Below are 19,873 nucleotides of genomic sequence, written 5' to 3' on the forward strand. Positions count from 1 at the left end.
AATTTAAACCCCTGATTTTTCAAAATTTATATATTTAATGTCAGCTAAAATTATGTATACTTAAGTATGTAAGAAAACCAACTTTTATGATTAAGAATGAGCAAATCAGCAGTCAACTAGAAAAGCATTAGAATTTATCAGATATAGATTATTTGCTATGTATAATATGGAAATCAGCAAATGAGACTATAATAGAAAAACTGAATTGAAACACTGAAAAAACTTTGTTTTATAAGTGAATTACATAAATGAAATAAAAATAAGATCAGTATATACAGTCCATATGCGATCAGGTACAATTAAAGAGAGAACTAGTTGACTCAAAAAGTAATCAAAGAAATTAGCAGGAGACAATACACAATGAAAAGAGATTAAAAATATAATAGAGACATTACCAGAAAAAGAAAATTTCATAGTTTAATTAGAGAAGAGAGTAAAGGTATGGAAGTAAGTAAATATTTAAGAAGCAATGACAGCATTTTTTAAAGAAAAGACACACTATGGTGGGGGGTGGGGGGGTATGATCAAAACAAGGAAACAAGGTGGGTGGGAATTTTATGGGGACCATAACCAAGATGAAAATGCATACATTGTGCAAAAATGAAAAATGGTGTAAAAATATATAAAATAAAATAAAAAATGCTCAAAAAAAAAAACAGTAAAAATATAGCAAAATGGTGAACTTAAATTGAGCTATGTCAATAATTACAGGCTGCCACACCAATTAAAAGGCAAAGTTTGTAGGGGCCTCCCTAGTGGTGCAAGGGGTTAATCACAGCACTATGAAGCTATCTGCAGCGTCTGTAGGACGATTTTCATCCCAGGCCGGCAAGGGAGATACCCACATGGCACAGTAGACCTCTCCTGTCTCGCCTGCTGCTCCCCTCAGCAGTGTTTTCAGTCAGTCTCTCTGTTCTGCTCTCCACTCTGTCTCTGGTGAATCCTCTCACCCTCCTGCACCTCTGGCCTGTACCCCCGTTCTTATATGCATAAATAAATAAATTTAAATAAAAATAAAAAAGGTGATGGTTATAAGATGTTTATATTAAGTCTCATCTATGTGCTGTCTAGGAGACATACCTTAAATACAAAGACACAGCAAAGTTGCAAGTAAAGGAATGGAAATAGGCCTATAGAATGTCTTTGTTTATAATAATTTTTTTTTCAAAAGATTAATTTATACAAGCACTGGGTACAGCCTAAGCATTGGAGGGTGAGAGAATTCACCAGAGCCAGAGAAGGGAGCAGAACAGGCAGACAGACCAAAGACATTGCTGAGGGGAGCAGTGGGCGCGACAGGAGAGGTCTGCGGGCCACATGGGACCCTCCGGCGGCCGGGGATCAAACCGGCGCTGCAGAGGCTGCAGGCAGCTTCAGCAGCCCAGCACTCAACCACTGCACCACTGGGGAGGCCCCTGTTTATAGTAAATTTAAGAAGACTTGCATGACTATTTAATACCAGACAAAATAGACTTTAAGACCAGGAGTATTACCAGAGAAAGGTGAATTATTGATATTGTCACAAGGGTTAATGTGTACTAGATATAAAAGTGTATGTCTAATAATAGCTTCAGAAAGAAGATGAAGGAGGGGAAACGGTAGAAGAGGAGAAAAATAAATGAAAGTAAATGGGGAAAGGAACAAATTCATTACAGTTTAACCCTTTCCTCAGTAATTTACAGGACAACTGAACAAAAATATCAGTAAGTGTATAGGGAACATGGCTAGTCACCTAGACATTACAAGTTTGCCTAGGCCACTATGCATGACTCTCATATATGGTCTGTTATTCAGTTCCTTATGTTATGTTCTGGGCGACAAAGTAAGTCTTTTTGAATTTCAAGAGGAATCACTAGAGAGTGATTCATACACCAAGTACTTAAGTGAGAAATTAATAAGAAATATAAGTAAGTTCCAAATGTATGTAAATAAAATAATATAAGTAACCATGTATCAAAGAAGTATAAGAGAAATTAGAAAATACTTAGAATAGTGTGATGTCACCATATCCAAATTTGTGGGATGCAGCTAAAGAAAAAAGATTACAAGTATGAATGTTCAAGAAATATTCTTTTTTTATATCAGTGATCTTCATTTCTGCCTCAAGAACCTAGAAATGGATGAGCAAAAGAAACCCAAAGTGTGGAGACATAATAATCTAGATGAGAGCAATTTTAGAGAATAGGTAGTAAACTATAAAGGAAAAGATTAAAGCAAAAAGCTAGTCCTTTGAAAACACTAAAAAAATTGATAAACCCTTAGCTGGAATGATCAAGAAAAATCAGAGTACACAGACTTTCCAAATTAGAAATAAAAAAATGATATCATTATGTCCTACACATATTCAAAGATTGTCATAATCTGTGACAATTTAGATGATATGGACATGTTCCCTATAAAATATAATTAATATAAATATATGTTCTAGGGATTTTCAACCTATAGCTGTAAATTATTGGTAAGATAAGCAAACAACAAATTAGTACCATGTAGAAAAATTAAATACAAAATGAATGATTTGCTTTGATTCACATTTATAGAATCTTGCACTCAAGAATCAGGGAACCTATGTTTTCAAATACACATGGATTACTTAGAAAATTTAACAGACTATAAAACCTATTTCAAAATTGTTCAAAGAATTTGTAACAAAAATTATGTTCTTTATGTCCAATACATTTGGAAACAAATGGAAATATGAAAATATTTAGATCTCTACAATAGTGAAGATGTTAGAATCAAAACATGTAAGATGCAGTGAAATTGGTCCTTAGAGAGAAATCTATAATGCCTCTAATAAGGAAGAACGACTGAATGCCAGTAATATAAAGTATTAAATTGTAAAGCTATGGCAAAGAACAACTGAATGAACTCAAAGGAAGGAAAAATACATAATTTGTATACCTAAGGGTAGAAATTTATGAACTAAAAAGCATATACAGGTAATAGAAATCAGAAAAGCAAACTTTTGTTTTTTTTAAAGACAAAAACAATGATTGATGAATCCCATCCAGTTAAAAGAGAGAAAGAAAAGAATATTGCAAGGGATGAAAGCAAAGATAACATTCCTTAGATCTGACAGAAATTTAAAAGGACTGAAAAATATGTGGATAGCTTTGTGCCAATCCACTTCAAAACTTAGGTGAATTGGACATATTCCTAGATAACTGTAGTGTCCCAAAGCCTTCAAAATAAACCCCAGATCATAACAGAATGTGTTCATTATATAATTGTGTATAAAAAGTATGCTCATCTGTAAACTGGCGATGATCATAATCACTACATTTGCTGTGTGGTTATTCTGTGGCACAATATTCTAGGCACTTTTACCCGCCTTCTGTAATTCAATATTCGCAACAGCAGTAAGTGCTGGTCTTATTTATGTCCATTTTTAAAATGGAGTAAATGAAGACTGAGAAGAAACAATGAATTCTCAGAAAATATGCACAATGAGTATTTTTAAAACTATTACTACAAATATTTTATATGAAAAAATTCCCACCACCATGGGAATTATGTGCCTTATGCCCTTTTTATCCGTTTCTCTCCCCATTTTCTCTGAACCTTAGAAACCTTTGTCAAACTACTAGTGTCTGCTAGTTTATAATTATTTTGCTTTCGTCAGCTCATCTGCTTTGTATCCTTTATATTACTAATATATGTGATATCATCCAGTATTTGTCTTTATTTTTCTGACTTATGTCACTTCACTTTATTCTCTTGTGTTCCTTCCATTGTGCTGTAAATGTTGCATTTCATCTTTCTTTATAACTGAATAGTATCCTACTGTATTTATAAAATGGAGACTGACACTTTAACCCTAGACTGTGTAGTGACTACCTTATAGAACTGTTCTTGTAATTAGAAGACTGAATATAAAAACATTTAAGACGGTGACTGTCACATTATGATATCTTCAGTGAATGTAATAAGCTCATCTAGAAGCTATTCTCAGACAGGGACCTGCTGGACTCTTGCAGCCAACTCGCTCACATCCTTCTATTTTATTTTTCTGATTACAAACATTCAGAGTCAGTCTCACCTGGCAGATTGAGCATCTGCAATGCTTTCACATGGGGTAACTGATAAGTATGGTTTTTAATACTGGAATTGATTTTTAATCTTGTTGAAATTTTCATCAGCAGAAGAGAGTCTCCATTTAGCTAGGCTACTGGACATTTTGTTTCTATTTATAAATTGGCAGTCATTCAGCAGGAATTTTTGTTGTGGCTGCTTTAGGTTTCTCTAAATTGGTCTTTGTTCAGGTTGGAATGTGAAAATGCCACCATCTCAGAGGATAATGCCACATTCACCTTTCTCTTTGAAAGTTTTATAGCCTGCAGACAAATCTAGGCTCTTTGGCAGTTTCCCATCTGCACTAGCCATTTTGTTTTTTGTTTTTTTTTTTTTCTTGATTTAGAATGAGTATATTTACATTGGAATGATTGTGTTTACGAATAGTAAAAGTTGTGACAGACATCAGACATTGGAGATTAATTTATCTAAAGGTTTAGGAATATCTAAATGTTAATGTTTTAGAGACTAAACCTAAAAGAAAATCATGACTCTTAAAGTGCATTTTGAAACTATAAATATTTGACTTAAATTTTTATGAATAATAATGCATGTACACCTACTCTGTAGTTTTAAGCCACAGGATTTGGGGTGAACAGTTTTGTCAACATATGAGAAAATATCTGAATGTGTAAAATCAGGTGAACTTTAGAAGGGCATTAACAGAGAGTTTATTGGAGAATTTTATTATACACAAGTATGTAACAGTGGAATTCTTAAGTAATTCCTTCAGCAACTTTTAAAATTGTGATCATTGCCTTCACAAATAGGTAGATTTTAGATTTGTATGAAAATAACAGTCTAGATATTGTTGGTAATTGCTTTGAACTGACTGTTTTGTATTGTTCAAACATGTTTATAATCGATGAAAATTCAAATAGTTAGGTATTGATGTTAAATGTAAATGTACAATGAAGTGATATATTTTGATTACTTAAATAAAAATAAAACTTATGTTTTATCACTTGTCATAATTTTCAAAACTTTCTGTTTTACAAAAGTTTAAGTCATCAGTTCAAATTAGCTAACTTATTAGGATGAAAAGAACTATAGTATTATAATTTATATCTTATTCTTAAATACCTGTAGAAAAATTTGGAGTGGATATTCATTCTGATCTTAAAATGTTAACATTTGCACAGGAAAAGTGACCTATTTTTATTTACAAGAGATTATCTTTGTCTTAGGATAAATGATTCTGGAAAAAGGCCACTTACAAAAGGAATTGATATTTAAAGAGAACCAATATTTCATACTAAATAATAAAAATAATTTATTGCGACTTTATCTTGAAAAAGTGAAATAGATTGTCAAGAGTATATTTTTATGTTAATGCAATTTATTATTCTAACTATGCTACAGCTATTCTAAATGATAAAAAATGACAATTTTTGCAGAGAGCATAGTGTATGTTTCATGGCAGAATTGTCTGACTGTAAGTATTATATCCTTCACTTTAGATTTGCATTTTGCAGCATGAACATCGAGGGTCATTTTTTGCAAAAATTATTTGATGGATTCATTAATTTTCCTAAGGGCCTCTCATTAACCTTTTATTTAAATAATTATGGTTCCTTATTCAAGATGAGATTTTCCTGGTTCTTCATATGATGATTGATTTTTATTGTATGCTGACTGCTTGGAGTATTATATTTTACAAATCTGGTTCTTATTTAATTCTGCTGTTTTAGTAGGCCGCCTCTGACACCCAACCAATGGAAAGGGATGGGGTGGGGGGGGCTACACAGAGGTGAAAGACCCAAGTTTTCACTTTGGCAAAACAGCAGGAATGGAGTGGAGGAATGCTGGGTTTGCACATTGCCCACAAGGATCATGCAGGTATCAACCCAGGGAGGAAGAGAGAGGGCACACACCTTCCAATCCTCGGGTAGTATTGAAATTACATTTAATAGTCAGTCCTGTGCATGGGCACAGAGGGTGAGACATGCATCAATACCCCTGGGCTGGGATGGGAGCCCAGGATCATGACCTCCATTGACACCTTTGTATGGGAATCAGGGAAGACTTGTTTCCTCCACATGAGGATGGAAATTCTGGCCCTCCCCTGAGTCTGTTTTGATGCCACTCTGGTGTGTTTGTGGCAGTAGCGGAGGAGAGTCACTTGATACAACAGGGTTCACTTTGGCCTTATTTTGTCTACTCCCATTGGCATTCCAATTCGCAAATTTCTCCACCACCTGTTCTGGGATATATTAATTACACAGAAAACCCAAGGAACTCAGCATCATTTATTTCCTCAGGTTCTAGGACCTGATGAGGTGGGTGATTTTCTCAACCCCTTTAAGACTCTTTTATGTGTTTTTAATATATATTGCCCAGGACTGTTGCATGATCTAAAGTCAGAATCAGATTTTAAAGAATCCTTCACTGTGCCAACATCCACTTCTATTTTTATTTTCTCTATGAATGACTTAAGTCTGTTGGGCACTGGCTATTCTGTCACCTTGCTTGTTACCCTAGTGTTTCTATTATAGAATCACTTTTATTGACTTCATGGCAATATGTACCTTCGCAAGCTTTGCTAGTTAATCTCAATTTGACAAGACTCTACATTAGGTTATCTGCAACTAGCTGATGACATAGGAACATGGTGGTTTAAATGGGAATAGATAAAAGTAGTGAGGGGGTGGGAATTAATTTCCTAAGTCATCATTAATGACCATTTTCATGGTCTGCGTCAACTTTTGCTGTTCTGTGTAAAATGTCTTCTCTGAAATGGAGAGGACTCACATAGTAAACATTTAGATTGTAAAAATTCTCAATATTGTACTCCCTTTTTACTACAGTTAACTTTTATCTTCCTGTCCTCATAGTAGAAAATATGTTCAAATGCTGACATTTTCAGTGCTATTTGTATTCCCTGGTATTACCATGACATGATAATTCTGACTTAGCGACATATGTGCTTCTCCTAGTTAAAGGTCATTTCAAAGTGTGAGAAGTTGGTAAAAACTTAGAAAATAAAGCCATGATCACAATGTGCTGACATACCATTCCTTAGAGTTGTGTCCTCTAGTAGAATTTGAAGCTCAAAGGTTGGTATCTTGCAAAATTCCCTTCTAAGAAGGTTATGGAAAGCAAGTGAATTATACACTGAGTTTATTATCAAGAAAGAAAATGATTTAAAGCAAATACAATTTTAAACAATTTAAATGGAGAAATTATTTTTAAGACTGTTTCACTATTCCAATCATCTAATACTTTTTGGACATTAGCTTTCTTTTCCAAAACCTTAAATTGCACTGTTTCCATGTGGTAGATGTGATAGACTTTGTGTAATTATTCATCTATAAAAATATTGAGTCTGATCTTGACAATATAATATGATACCACATTGAACATTTTATTGGGAACAACCATAAAACACCCATTTTGAACAAAACAAGTTGACACAGCATCCACATCTCCTTTCATCAGTGACATGCAGGATGGAGGCAGATAGAGTGAACAGATGTTCTATGAATACTGAAATACTGTGTCTTTTTCTAGAAGATAGTAAAGAAGGAATACAATTTTGACTGATTTCCACTAGAAACCTTAACTTAGAGAATCACAAAATGACTAGTCTTCTCTTCCATTCAAAGCTGTAGTGGGACTTCAGAAAGACTTAGTTATGCAAGGTGAATTAGAACAAAATCAATCTTCCATCCATGAGCAAAATACATGTAAAATAATAAGTTCACAAAGTATTATATTTCCTTCATACAATTTGCATTCTGAGCAGAAGAGTGTAACATGGGACTTCATGTTCTAAGACAAAATAATAAAAAAAAATTGTCTGGAAGAAATTTATATGGAGGGACTTTTGGAAAACTGATAAGGGCAAACAGAAGCGGGCTTGCTAACTTCTCCATGGAGCAAACTCTCAGCCACTCAAAGTACTAAGCTAGGTGCACGTCTGGTGGGGAAGATGTGGAAGGATGAAGTTTGGACCACATAATGACATTTTATGGCTCCCTATCCTTTTCCATATCACATTTATCACTGTGTAGATTGTACATTTTTGATGTATTCTTTGATTAATGTCTCTTCCCCGATTAGACCGTAAATGTCACAGACTGGATTTTTATAATCTTCACTGTGATATCCCCAATGTCTAGCACAGCATTAGGAACAATAAATATTTGTTGAATGACCTAATAAATGATAGACCTGCTTTTTCTTTCTACCACATGTATGGCTCACCAGCTTCATGAGTAAAGCTGTGGGACTCTGTCCCATGTACTTAGAATGGAATTCTATTCTTTTCAGTTCGTTCAGAGCGGGGAGTGGCAAACTAGGAATAGTGGCAACTAATGACATTGGGGAAGTATAGTCCTAGGGAAGATGAAGATGATGAGTTTAGAAGATACTATTTTTAAGGAAGCAGTTCTGCTTTTAGAGAAAATTTTACCGTTCTGTCAGCAGTATAAATTTAGTCGTTTACCTTTTCCTGGTAAATTCAGCACAGAACTTTCACTTTTCTTTATAATGCTGCTCAGTTGTGGGTTGGGGCTATAACCTTGAAGTTGAAATTCTGGCGATATACTTTCTTTTTCTTTTCTAACATTTGTGATTACTTTAGAAATATCTGCGAATATTTTCTGATCCATGATGATCTCAAGTTTGTTTTCACAGAAAAATATAGTACTTTAATTTCTTAGTGTCAATTAAATTTGATGATCAAAGAAAAGACACCATATTCATTCTCTGGTTTCAGTATCCTAGGCTTACTATTACTTCTAGTACCCAGATTGAAAAGCACATAGGCTCCTCTGAAAAGTGAGGTTTCCTTTCCTCACACAGCTGTTTTCTTTTTTCCTGAGGAGATCTTTGAAGCTAGCTGACGATAATGAGATGTGGGAAAACCAGCAGCAAAGTTGCCTTAGTACGTGCACACTTCATTTCAAATGGAATCACACAGCTGAAAAATTCCCACGTGTGGAATAAACACATGTATGTTTGGGTTGTTTTCAAAGAGACAAGAGGTGAGAATGTTAAAATAGTAAATGACTTCTTCCAATTACTTAAGAATAAGAAAAGCAACAATAGAACAGTATTGCAGATCTATACTTGTATATAAATTCAATAGCTTTCATTGTATGGACAACCGGACCTGGAATGTACATTAGTGTACAATTATGAGGCAATACCTATTTACCAAGGGTGCAAATTGGAACAGAGTTCACTGGGCAGAGAGTTCCAGGCACTGTGATAAAGTGTGCCCAGGGAATAAACAACACTTAGAATGGTGCTGATGGTAGTGAGGTTGTCCCTCTTCCCTGCATAGGTAGCAGGGAATCACCCCATACCCACAGGAATTTTTGCTTCGGTTAGTTCTTCAATGAATAGGTTTCATTCTGCAGAGACAATTATGTATAGAATTGGGTTTGATTCCATTTGCACCACCAAATAAGGCAGGGGAAGTTCAATGTGCAGTGAAGAGAGGAAAGTAAAATCTCAGAATAAAAATACATGTGTCTATTACAAATTAAAGTCACACCTGGTTAGCACAAGCTGTTGTTCCGTTGCTTTTTAAAATAAAAGTTGAGAAATGACATCATGGATACAGACTATCATAGAGCGATAATTTATATCATGAGTTTGGAAACATGAGTGATAGGGAATGTCCCTCGTGTAATCAATATACATAGAGTGGGTAAACCCCAGGCTTTGGTGTTATTTATAAGGCTTTCTTCACTTACAGCAAGCAGTACATTTCTTCAATGCATTTTTTTCACTGTCCATAAATTGGTTAAAGACCAAAAAAAAAAAAAAAAAAATCAGCTGTGTATGTCAGTAAATAGAGTGGCCCACACAATTCCATCTAATTTTCATTGAAACCTTAAAATGTCTTTTAAGAAGCTAAATAGTAAAGCACACAAATGGAGCATTCACTGTGCAAAAACGTTGCCAGTTGAATTTTGATTGAGCTCACTTGACACTGTAGAAAGAGCACAGGCTTGGTGTCTGCAGATTAGAGGTGAATTCTGGATCTGCCACTTGCCAAGGAAACGTATTGAGCCTCTCTGTAAAGTGGCCAACACCTAAACTGCAGGGCTATTATGAGATTTAAATGAGATAAAGCCCATAAAGTGCTTGGCCCAGTGCCTGACACATGGTAGTGTGAGTATTCAATAGATGCCGATTCTCTTCTGCTTCCCATCAGGCCACATGCCCACACCTGCACAGACCTATGTGTACACACGGGCTTTCTATAGGTGAATCCTAGTGGTGGTTTTAAATGGTGCTAGCAAGGAGAAAATGTTTCATATCGCTTACACTTACAAAAGGACTGATTGTTCATCCCTGGAGACTGATCTAAATAACATACAGCATATTTATCTTCATTAAAAAACATGCAAAAAGCAAAACCAGAAAACAAAAAGCAATAGTTTAGTTAGTTTGGTAAAGATACACCATGGTTCTGAAAGGGATTTAAAAGATCAATACCCAGATTTTATTAATGAGAAAACATGGACTTGAGAAATCAAGAGACTTGCCACAGTAAGACTTACCAGTGGGAAGCTGACACTTTCTCTGGTCACTGCTCACATTGAGTGAAGGATTAAGCTGCTGTGCAAGAAAGGTCAGGAACCAGATTGGGGTTTTCCTACAATCTAGATGTGTGGCCTTGGGTAACTCTTTTTGTTCTCTGTTCCTGAGTTTCCTTATCTTTAAAACGATGGAATAATATCTTCAAAAAGTGGTAAAATTTTGAAACATGAAAGAAAGCCACAAAATAAAAGATGCCTCAAGCAAAGTCAATGCTTAGTATCTGTTAGTGATTATCCTGAGTTCAACATTTCTAAATTTATTTGGTGCTACTTAGACACTGGCAGTAAATTCTTTAAAATCTTGAAATCTGAACTCTCTGACCCAGGATTAAAACCCATCTTAGATGTTTGTTTATGTATTTATTTTGTTAGATATTAGCCTCACATACACCCCACTATCCTAAATACTCTTGCCCAGGAACTGGACACCATAGCAAATCCAATATACTTTTTGGCATGGGAAACTTGTCTGTCTCTTTTTGTAAGGATACGTTTTAACTTTGTAAAGTAGCTCACAAATTATAATCGGTCTGCCTGTTGCTGTCCCCCTAGGAACTAACTTCACCCTAGCGGAACTGGGGATCTGTGAGCCCTCCCCTCACCGAAGTGGCTACTGTTCCGACATGGGGATCCTTCACCAGGGCTACTCACTGAGCACAGGCTCCGATGCCGACTCCGACACAGAGGGAGGGATGTCTCCAGAACACGCCATCCGTCTCTGGGGGAGAGGGATAAAATCCAGGCGCAGTTCCGGTCTGTCCAGTCGTGAAAACTCAGCCCTTACCTTGACCGATTCCGACAACGAAAATAAGTCAGACGATGAGAACGGTAGGCCTGTTCTTAAATGCCTTTTCATGTTTGGGGGACTGCAGCATGTGGGCTGAGGATGTTTGTTTTTATTTTTATTTTTATTTTGTTTTTATTTTTTTTTTACAAAGAGGCGTATCAAGCCATTCACTTTCTTTTAAATCAATCTCATCTACCTAGTCTGAGCTGGGTGATGTAAACCAGCACAGCTCAAGCACATGAGGAATGAGGAGAGAATTTTAAAATCGCATTTGGATGTTAACATTGAATTCAGGTATAGCCAGTTGGTCTTATTAGCAAGTAAATTACATTGCAAAAGAGGCAACTTGATAAACTATGACCTATACCTAGAAAATGTCCTCTCTCCACAAGTTTCGAGGTCTTTGTATTGATTTCCCCTTCCCAGTAAATGGCAACCTGGGTTATTTTTTTTCATGAAGATCTCTTAAGAATACTACCTTATCTTAGACTTTCATTTCCAGGCAGCAATGCCTCATATCCGTATTGAAGATCACACTTGGAACAGATGCTCTGGAGTTTAATAATGACAAAGAGGAAGAGACTTGTCTTCAAAAAAATATTCTCTTCTATGTTTACTTTTCTCCTTGGTACCTTTGTAGGTTAATGGCTCCCCACATCTTCTATCAGAAATCACTATTGCTTATCCATCAGCTTTGTAGATGGGTTTTAATGAAACTTTGAAAATTAAATGCTTCCGATCATTAAACAGTAAATATAGAGAAGCCTGAACAAGTCATTTAAAGAGATAAGGTGCTTATTTGTGGATTTCTTAGCAACTCAGAACTGTGTGTAGTCAGAAACATTTTCTAAAAGATAAACTGCATTAGGTACAGTTGGTTTCTGAAGAAAACATCAAATGCTGTGTAGTTTGTTATGAATATATTGTGTGTTTGCTAAAAGAATTACCATTAAAATGTTTACAAATAGATCAGTTAAGAATGCTTGTAAGAAATATTATAAACTCCTACTAGAATAGCTTTAAGTATTTTCTCACATTTGAAAAAAACAAAATGATTTACAGGCAGGCAGTTTGTTGTGAATGCAACAGAAAGCTAAATACCATTGAATCTCAAAATGGGGCTGAAAACACATAATTTCTTGGGTAAGTTGCATATATTCAACAAGATGTCACTTTGTTGCATTTCAATTTATGGTTAATTCTGAAATAATGTATGCTCCGGTGGGGACAAGGGGATGTGTCTCACTTATGGCTCTGTTCATGTAGCTAATCAAGGTGTACTCTTGAGGCAAAAAAACTGCACTTGACTCCTTTTAAATTTTAACAAAATTCTGACACTTGGCACAATCCACACTCTGAGTTGCTTATTTGATAGCAAATTACTTTGAGAAGTTTTCATAAAGGCATCCATTTACGCATGTACTTTTTCAACTTCAGTGTGTAGCAGCTACTCTTTAAATGGAGGCAGTTTGATTACCTAATAAATAAAATCGCTTGTAATCCAAGAACGTAGTGCACATGTTAATGAAGGTATTTTAGCAAATCTGCCATGGTTGCTATTCTCACTGGTCTCATGGGAACCATCCATAAAGAATTATTTATACCTATTATAGAATCCGTACCTTTTCTCTTTTAAAGCTGAATACATCTTAAAAACTCAAATAATAAGGGAAGTTTTCCCAGTGAAGCAAAGGGAACACAAACCACTTGCTTTGAATTTACCTGGAAATGCTATGGATAGGAGGATTTTTTAAGTAATGAGGTCTTTTTTTTCCCCCCAGTATTATCAGAAACATCATATTTGAATGATTTTCACTTTGGGGGAGTCCACATAAATACTGTGGTGTGTCCAGATAGGAAATAAACAGTCTCTACTCCCCACCACCATAATGTCAGTTATAATGCAGTCAGAATTGCATAAAGAAAAATATGAAGTACTAAGCGACTCTGGTGTGTCAGGCAAAGCACAGGGGAACTACTGAGGCTCAGGTTGAAGCTTAGGTGATAGACAATTGTTTCAAAATACACAGATAGAATATATTTCCTCTTCTCTTTATAAAATTGTTTCTGTATTTCATGTATTCAAAATATATAATGCATGTGCTGCTCTCATTTGAGGCTGGAAGTAAAAATAAGAAATTTTACACATCACATCATATAAACTCTTTAAGCAAATAAGGAGTGAGGGACAGACACTCTGCAGGCTGAGGTGTTAACTTCCGTAAACTTCTTGTTCTTTCTCTTTGACAAATTCTGTTTAGCTCGCAAAGAAATCAATGCTTTTTCACATCACTGATTTTATGAAGTTTGGGAATGTATTATCATATAGATTGACAGTTGCCCCATGGTTCCACACCACAGCATGGACACTTACAAAACCATCATTAATTTCTCACACTTGTACCCCGCAATGGCTTCTTCCGTAATAAACACTGTGTCCTTCAGAATGGAATCAATAACCTTTTAGGTATGCCTCTCTTGAAGAGGAAGTAACAAGAATCCATACTTTGAGAAAGAAGCTCTACAATTCCATTTTAGATTGGAAGAATATGTGTTCATAAAGTGAATATTTTCTTTGGATCCCATGTGTTTTATTTTTTATTTTTTTTATGATGGAATTGTGAGGTCCATGGATTTTTATGGTGCTTATTTAAAATCACCATTAATAAATCCTGTTTGTTTTATTTTACTTAGTTAGGAAGTGAAGACAGATATCAAAAACGGCTTCTGTTTCTATGGTAGGAATTGTGTGTGTCCACCCTTTATGCTTATGTCAGAAAATCCCTGATTTGCCACCAGTAATTCCTTCATGCTGGACTTGTGAGTCTCATCTTACTGAATGCATTGATGAAATTTTCCTTTCTATATTTTCATCCTGCAGTGTAGAATGTTCTGATATATCACCACTCACAGTTCTGTGTTGCACACTCACCGTCTGGTCACTAAGTGAATGTGGTGCTCATTTGGGTTGCTTTAAATAGATAAATAGATAAAACTCTCAGGGTCAGATCATTTTATCAGGTGCTTTGATTCCATCATTAAATGTATAATGGCTTGGTTAGAAATGGCAATGGTTTTTGAGAACAGGAGGGCCAAGTTTTGGCCACTGTGAGATTTGACCACTGCATCTTTAGACAGGTCTTTCCCAGTGACTTTAAATGAGAATCATCTTCTCCACTTTTTTTGAGGGGGTAATAAACATCCCACTTAAAATATGTTCTCTCTAAGGCCCTTTGTATCTCCTGAGTTATGGAGAAAATGGGGCAGTCACTAATACACAGAATTACTAATTGCCTCTTTAAAAATGCGGAATAGCACACACTGTAAAAAATATGGTCTATGTACTCTTGATTTCCTCAGGCGGTTTCTTCACCTTGGGGACTTAAAATATCCTTTTTTTTTTCCCCCAGCATAATTCTAGTTTCAGTTATTTTATTGGAAATACAGAAAGAAAAAAGACAAAGAAAAGAAATTAAGCTTGGCCAAGAGATAGGAAGCCAAAAATTCAGAAAGCTGAATCTGTCTTTGGTCAAAGCTTTAAGAAAATTAACCTTCCTTTGCCCTCTCCATTTCCACTTCAAGTAAATAAGGGCACTGTTCATTTTCATCTGTTGTCAATTGGGAAATTTATAATTCTCTTAATGTATTTTGAGGTTGAAAATATAAATGTTAGGTTAATTCTATTGAATTTCACAAAATGCATTTATAAGACAAGTTGGCTCTCAACAGAGTGAATCTGTGTAAAGTGTGTTTGTGGAACACAGATTCCATTCTATTCAATTGTGAGTCCTCCTGGCACTGGCAGGAGGGCTTTCTGTGTCCCCAGGAGGGCTGGGACACACCAGGGTTCTTGCTGCATATTCATTGAGACCTGACAAATGAACTCCAAGAGGGGGAAGGGCTTCCCTTGGTCCAGGGGCCAGGTCTCTAGGGTGTTGCCAACCTCACTGCATTCATCTGTCACATGAGGTGAGTTTCTAGAGTTATTCAACTTTCTCCTCAAAAAGCCAGCTCCTCAGTCATGGCTCCATTTGAGTGCCAAGTAAGTAAGCATATGCAGACTGCTGTGGCTTTGCTCCTGCACCACTCTATTACATACTCTCAAATTTGTGTTTCCTAATCCACTCCACTCCTTTCGCCTCCCTCATCCCACATGTGAAGATTACAGGGAATGCCTACAGCAGATATATAAAGCTTGCTGTAAGTACAGGACAATTACAGCTAAGGGCTCATAATTTTGCTCTTCACAAAAGCAAAAAGCCAGTGTAAGAAGAGTAAAAGAAGTAGCTACGTATTTGACTGTACTTCTGATGTTGATTCAGGGATGATTTCTTTTCTGGTCAAGTTTTGTGGGAAAAACATCCATGGAATCTAAAGAAAATGTTGTATGATGTCCTTTAAAAACAATGAGTGAAAACAAAATTTAAATGCATTTAGATGACAATTACTTCAAGCTGTGTTTTTAAATTTTTGTTTACATTCAGAAATTTCAAAGAGTTAAATTTGTAAGAAAAGAACATGGAATGAATTATCATGGCTGGGAACGAGCCATTAAAAGACTTGAGCATGTGTCACCAGGTCTCAATTTTGTTTATCCTTTAATGAAGAATGATTTGTTCTTCATAATGTAATAGGGTGGTCCCCAGGAAAGGGGGAGGTTTTAGGTTCCCTGCCCCACCCAAAGTTACCCATCCCCTCGTGGGTAAAACTCCATCTATAACAGATTTGGCGCCCAACGTGGGGCAGGGAACCTGAAACCTCCCCCTTTCCTGGGGACCACCATATTACAATAACTTGTTCAGTTTTCTTAAGATCCAGATATTAGAGGCTGTAGAGCACCATATTTTACCCAGTTTATCAGTGGGAATCTTAAATGTATGTTATGGCAGTGCTAAAATGCAGCTGAATATAATAGAGCCAGAGGGACAATTTAGGAATATCACATGGGCCTGTGGCATGCTACATAAGTGAAAGGATTGATGTTTTACAAACAGACCATCTGTGAGATGGTGGAGATTTATGTTTTTAGCAAATAAGGCACTGCATGAGTTACTTTTAAGTCAAACAGAGTACTTGAAGGGGTATAAGAGTGCTTGATTTCAGTACTACATGTTCCAGATTATAAACTTTAGTGGCATGGTTTTTAGTTATTTATATATTTCTTTCTCTCCTTTGGAGGTTTCTTTCATGTTTGCTAATGCTCCCAGGGGCTATCAAGCAATGGCTCCATTCAATAAGTACAATAAATAAAATGAAGCACTAAGCCTTACTTTTGGCAAGGGCTGCCTGATTATTACACGTGTAATCTCCAGGCCTTCGGGGAGACATTGGGCTTGGTGGATAATCATGTGGTTTTAAGCTGCTGAGTTCCTGATATCTGCACTTTCTCTCCAGTTAAGTAGCAAAGGCAGTAAAAGAGTGAGAGGCAACACATTTTTGTCAGTTCACAACTGGAAGCCTCTTCAGTCAGAAAACTCTTAACTTTTGTTCACTCATTGTTCAGTCACTCTCTACTTTAGTTGTTGTTTGTCAAGCATAATATTAAATTTATATTTCTGGGAGAGATGAAACCAAGTATTAGGGTCGTAAATAAAATGTGTTAACGCTAAGGAAGTTGATAGTATAAATTTTTGCAGACAATGCAATCAGAATGAATTTGCACAGACAATAATACCAGACTAAAAAGAGTTTGAGAAACACCTCTGAAAAATAATGAGACATTTCAATTTCCCATTCTGAAACTGGGAAACAGTGAGGGGGGAGAACTTTTCAATTGATAGATTGGTCAGTGATGTAGAAATCACAGATACGTAGGGAAGATTTTCATATTAACTTCATTTTTCTTTGTAAATTTTGGCTTCCATGGTAACGGGAAAGATCCAGTAACTCTTGTCCAGGATTTCTCTGGACAAATAGGGAGAAAAGCCAGACCCATCTGTCCTCAGGGGACCTACATACCTCCAATTTACCCAGGCTTCCTCCAGACTGCCCTGCTCAGTTATGGGGGGAGTGGGCTTTGCCTCTTTATGAGTTTACTACAGTTCCCAACATTGATGTGTGTACTTCAGAGGTACTAAAAATGGCAGACCAAGCTAGATAACGTCAATTTTGGCATAATTTAATCAGTGTTTATAATACTGTTTCTTTTTTGTAAGTTGAGCTCATCTATAAAATGGATTTAAATTGGCTACATGAAAATTTTTAATTTTAAGACATTCAGGTGACATTAACCTGAAAATCAGTTTCATTAGGGTAGACTCTTAAGAAATAGATGGAGGGAAAACTGATTTTTAAAACCTTAGCCACTTTAACTGGTGAAGCAAAACCCCAAGGCTTTTCAGGAGGCGGCCATTTAAAGAGGAAAAAAATGAATTCCTACTATTTATGTTCAGTTTTGATCAGGCAATTGTTGATGGAATCTATTATAGTAAAGTGGAAGATGATAAAGCAAAGACTAGATGAGGAAAGTGGAGTGGTAGATGAAGTCCTCCAATATATCAGGAGAAGAAAACTTGGAGCAATGTTGGATTATGGTGCCTCGGGAACAAGTGAGAGACAGAATTGTCTCTTAGAACACGCACTAAGAGGTATTCCTCTGCAAGTGGGTAAGCAGGATATCCAAGTATTATTCAGGGATGGCTTTTATTCACAGTATGATATTCTCCCAGTTTAGCATCCCTAGGATATTTATGAAGGGTAATTGAAATACAAGTATGTTTACTAATGGAAGGGGCTGAAATATTTGAGTTGGCATTCTTTAAAACCTCCATTCATAGAAGTTTATACTCACCAAGGGGAATAGAGAAGATCAACATAATAGCAGTGTTTCTGCTGGTGTTAGATATTAAAAAGTGGGCATAGATCCACAGGGAACACAAAAGGAAGTTTGGCAAGTCTTTCTTTCTAGTGTGCTTTATGCAAGAAATGCATTATCACACATTTACTGATCTAGAAGGATCTATGAAATGAATTATATGTATTATATAGGTATGTGGAAGAGTTATTTTGTGGTGATCTATTAAAATATCTTTCTTATTTTTCATAACTATCTGTGCCAATCACATCCTACTTTTTTGTCATGCAATTTCTACTTTCTGCTTTGGATCCCCTGTCTCAACTTTCACTTCTTACTTGGAGAGAGAGAAATATTTACTTTGCTGATTATTTAAGATAATAAGCACCCCATATATATAGAGAGAAATTCCTGTCAATTCTCAATAGAAAAATGTACACACATTGTGCATGTCAGCAGATTGGTATTGGTGAAGCAACTTTGAGGAGGTGATGTTTTAATTAGGTTGTAAATGAGTTATTAAAGTTTATATGACTATAAATGAGGTGCTGGACATTCCAAATGAAGACAAATCAATGTGTGGTAAATGGAGAAAGGGGTCGGGGTGAGGGTGGTGGGAAGATGACAATGATTTTGTAGGAAGCTTCTCTTGCAAAAAATTTCTAACCTTAGTCAAACTAATGGGAACATAGTGATTTATTGGTCAGCAGTTAGAATGTATCTGTAGGTGTGTAGGAACCAGTTGACCAGAAGTTTTGAGTTCTAGCCTAAAGAGTTAAGGTCTAATTAAGAAGACTTAGATAAACACTTAAAGATTATTTGAACAGAGGGGTGTTATAATTTAGAAAATCATCTGATCCAAACACACATACTCTCACACACGTGCTTGTGTACACATACAGGTGTTTGGACAGAAACATAACAAAATTAGAAGCAGTGATTTTAGAGGCAAACCAAGTAATAAGCGGAGTGATCCTGGTTGGGTGACCCAAGAATTATCTGGATTACAGAGAATCCTGCTTCTTGACATTTTGGGTGTAGGGATTTGCCCCTAGGTAGTTTATCATTGCTGAATATCTGTAATCAAGATATTAAAATATGAAAAACATCTGATATGATGCCAATGCTGTATAAGGAATATTCCCTACAGAGTAGTCTATTAGGTTCAGTGTCAGTGGAGCTACACTCCAGTGCTAATAGTATTTAATGAATGATTAAATAATATTATGACATAATAATATCAAATATTGCTATGCACACAGAAAATAGGTCTTAATATTATTTTAAAAGGAAGAGTCAGTGTGTCTAGGTGAGGTGGAATAGAACTCTTCCAGGTTGACTAACAGCTTCTTGAGGATTATTTCTATTTCTGTATCCTCTTCTATGGCATAGTCTATCTAGATCCTGTTTCTTCTGAAGTCATATTCTCATACATTTTGGTTAAGTTCTTCTATAACTACAGTTATGTCTTCTTTCTCATTCCCACTCCTTTATATTTTTATACCTCATGTTTTCTTAATCAGATTTGAAAGAGTTATATTTCTCTTTGAGGCTTTCAATTTGTATTTTTTTGGTTTTCATTGTGTTCATCCTTTGTAATTTTCTCATTTTGCTTTTGAAGTATATTTGTTGCTTTTTGAAAAACAGTGTAATGTATTAAGT

General features: G+C 35.8%; 1 protein-coding gene across 5 annotated transcripts in view; it reads left to right on the top strand.

Annotated features, from left to right (window-relative positions):
- Positions 1-19,873, top strand: part of TENM2 (teneurin transmembrane protein 2) — a 3,493,894-nt gene that overhangs the window by 2,668,074 nt on the left and 805,947 nt on the right. For all 5 annotated transcript variants that reach the window (XM_054691588.1, XM_054691585.1, XM_054691584.1 and 2 more), the window contains one exon: positions 11,184-11,459. In XM_054691588.1, coding sequence (XP_054547563.1) covers positions 11,184-11,459 — 276 coding nt within the window. The remainder of the gene's footprint in view (positions 1-11,183; positions 11,460-19,873) is intronic.

Source organism: Talpa occidentalis, unplaced genomic scaffold (genome assembly GCF_014898055.3).
Source record: "Talpa occidentalis isolate TD23 unplaced genomic scaffold, MPIMG_talOcc4v2.1 talOcc4.9, whole genome shotgun sequence".
Classification (NCBI taxonomy): Eukaryota; Metazoa; Chordata; class Mammalia; order Eulipotyphla; family Talpidae; genus Talpa; species Talpa occidentalis.